We start from the raw sequence: 2087 nt of genomic DNA on the forward strand, positions 1-2087 counted from the left end.
GATCTGGGGCTCCAAGCAATTTTTAATACACCGTCGGTAAGTAGCACCAGCATTCTTCAAATCAAAATGCATCTTTACATAATAAAATACACTGAAGGGAGTAACAAAAGCAGTTTTCTCCTCGTCCTTTACCCCTATGCTAATTTGGTGATACCCCTAATAGGCATCTAGGAAACACAACAATCCACATCCCGCCATGGAGTTGATGATCCGGTCGATGCGAAGAAGAGGAAAAAGGTCCTTGGGACAAGCTTTGTTTAGGTCGGTGAAGTCGACACACATTCTCCACCTGCCATTGGGTTTCTCCATGAGGACGGGATTTGCGAGCCACATAGGATGACAAACCTCTTGAATGAAGCCCACCTTTAGAAGTTTGCTGACCTCCTCCTGGATAGCTTGCTTCCTATACTCTGCAAACCTTTGATCTTTCTGCACCACTGGTTTGGCCTCGGGTTCTATAGCTAGTCGATCCTCAATCACCTCCCTAGGGACCCTGGGTATATCAGACGGTTGCCATATAAACACATCTTGGTTCGCTCGGAGGAAAGTGATGAGCTTGAGTTGCTATTTTCGATTAAGGTCAAACCCTATCTTGATCGTCTTATCTTATTCAGACAGGACGAGGGGTATTGCCTTGACACCACAATCAATCTTCTTGTCCTTGGCACCATTGTTGTAATCTCCTTTGGCAGCCTCGTTGGACTTGGAAGTGCTAGCAAAACTTACGAGCTTGGAGTCCTTAACTTTAATGACTGGTTAATGCTTCTGGCACTTAGACTTCGCATCTTTTGAAGTAGCTGTCATTTGACAGAAGTGCTCGACCATGTTCCAAACTCTACTTATCGCATTTGAGCATTGCACGTTGATCCCCTTTGACAATTATAACCCTTTTGGGGCCTGAGATCTTGAGTGTTTGATACACGTAGTGCACCATGGTCATGAACCTGCCTAGCATTGGGTGGCCCAGAATCACATTATAAGCTGTCTCAAAGTTCACCACATCAAAGGTTAACTTCTCTATACGGAAGTTGCCAGGCTCTTCAAACGTGACTAGCAGCTCGATCTGGCCAAGGGGCATATTGGATGAATTTGGGGTTATACCATGAAAAGGCTCAGCTCCTGCCTTGAGCTCTAACCTTGAAATTCCCATCTCGTCTAACAACTTTGCAAATATGAGATTAAGTGAATTGTCTGGATCAACCAATGTTCGATGTATATTGATGTTAAGAAAAGTAGGTTGGACCATGATCGAGTATCGACTAGGGTGTAAAACCGCAGCTGGGTGGCCAACTTGGTTAAAGGTGATCAGGACCTCTGACCACTTAAGGTCTTGTGTAGGCCTTGTTAGAGCCAAGTTGACCTCTCTCTCGATCGCTTTGTACTGTCTCTTGAACTCATATGCGGCAGATCCTTCGAAGATGTGTGCCAAGCTTTGATCGGCCCTGCGAAATTCAGGTTCGTCGTCTTTAGCATCTGGTTTGGCCTGTTTGTTGTGATACTCAGCAACAGCATCCTTGAGCTTATCATCTACCTTGTTTTTAATAATGTGGCTTTCGTCGAAGTCGTGTTGGTTGGTCCGATGGATGGGACACCACTTTCCACCATCTCGGCTCAGGCCTTTGTTATCCCCGATGTTGCGCGACTTACTCCTATCGACTGTGGCTACAGCCATGTCAAAACCTTTGAGCTTGTCACCAGGTTTATTCTTCTTCCCCCGTTCTTCGAGGACTCGGGATTGTCGTTGCCAAGTTGTGGGTTTTTGGCATGTGCCTGAGCATCAGCATGCTTTGTAAACTTGTCAGCCAACTCGAAGAGCTCTTTGACCATTTGGATCTTTCTAGTAGCTAACTTGCTGACTAGATCTATGTCCATGATGCCTCACTTAAAGGTGATGATGACTGACTTATCGGAGATGTTCGGGATCGTGTTGCCCCTATTGATGAACATCCGGATGAAATATCAAAGAGATTCGCCTTTGCCTTGTTTCAACTAATGAAGATAGTTCTCCGATCCTAGGCGCTCGAACGTGCCCTGAAAGTTGGCGATGAACTGAGCCTTTAGCTCGGCACATGATTGAATCGAGTTGG

General features: G+C 45.7%; 1 protein-coding gene across 1 annotated transcript; it reads right to left on the reverse strand.

The window, feature by feature from the left end:
- Positions 1-835: 835 nt before the first annotated feature.
- LOC133914757 (uncharacterized) lies at positions 836-1672 on the reverse strand. Its single transcript, XM_062357782.1, has one exon. The coding sequence runs from the start codon at positions 1670-1672 to the stop codon at positions 836-838; it is 837 nt and encodes a 278-aa protein (XP_062213766.1).
- Positions 1673-2087: the final 415 nt, after the last annotated feature.

The sequence above is a fragment of the Phragmites australis genome, chromosome 4 (assembly GCF_958298935.1).
Source record: "Phragmites australis chromosome 4, lpPhrAust1.1, whole genome shotgun sequence".
NCBI lineage: Eukaryota > Viridiplantae > Streptophyta > Magnoliopsida > Poales > Poaceae > Phragmites > Phragmites australis.

Bases quoted from the DNA above. Each gene is read 5' to 3' on its own strand.
- LOC133914757 (XM_062357782.1), bottom strand. From the start codon at position 1,672: ATGGCTGTAGCCACAGTCGATAGGAGTAAGTCGCGCAACATCGGGGAT.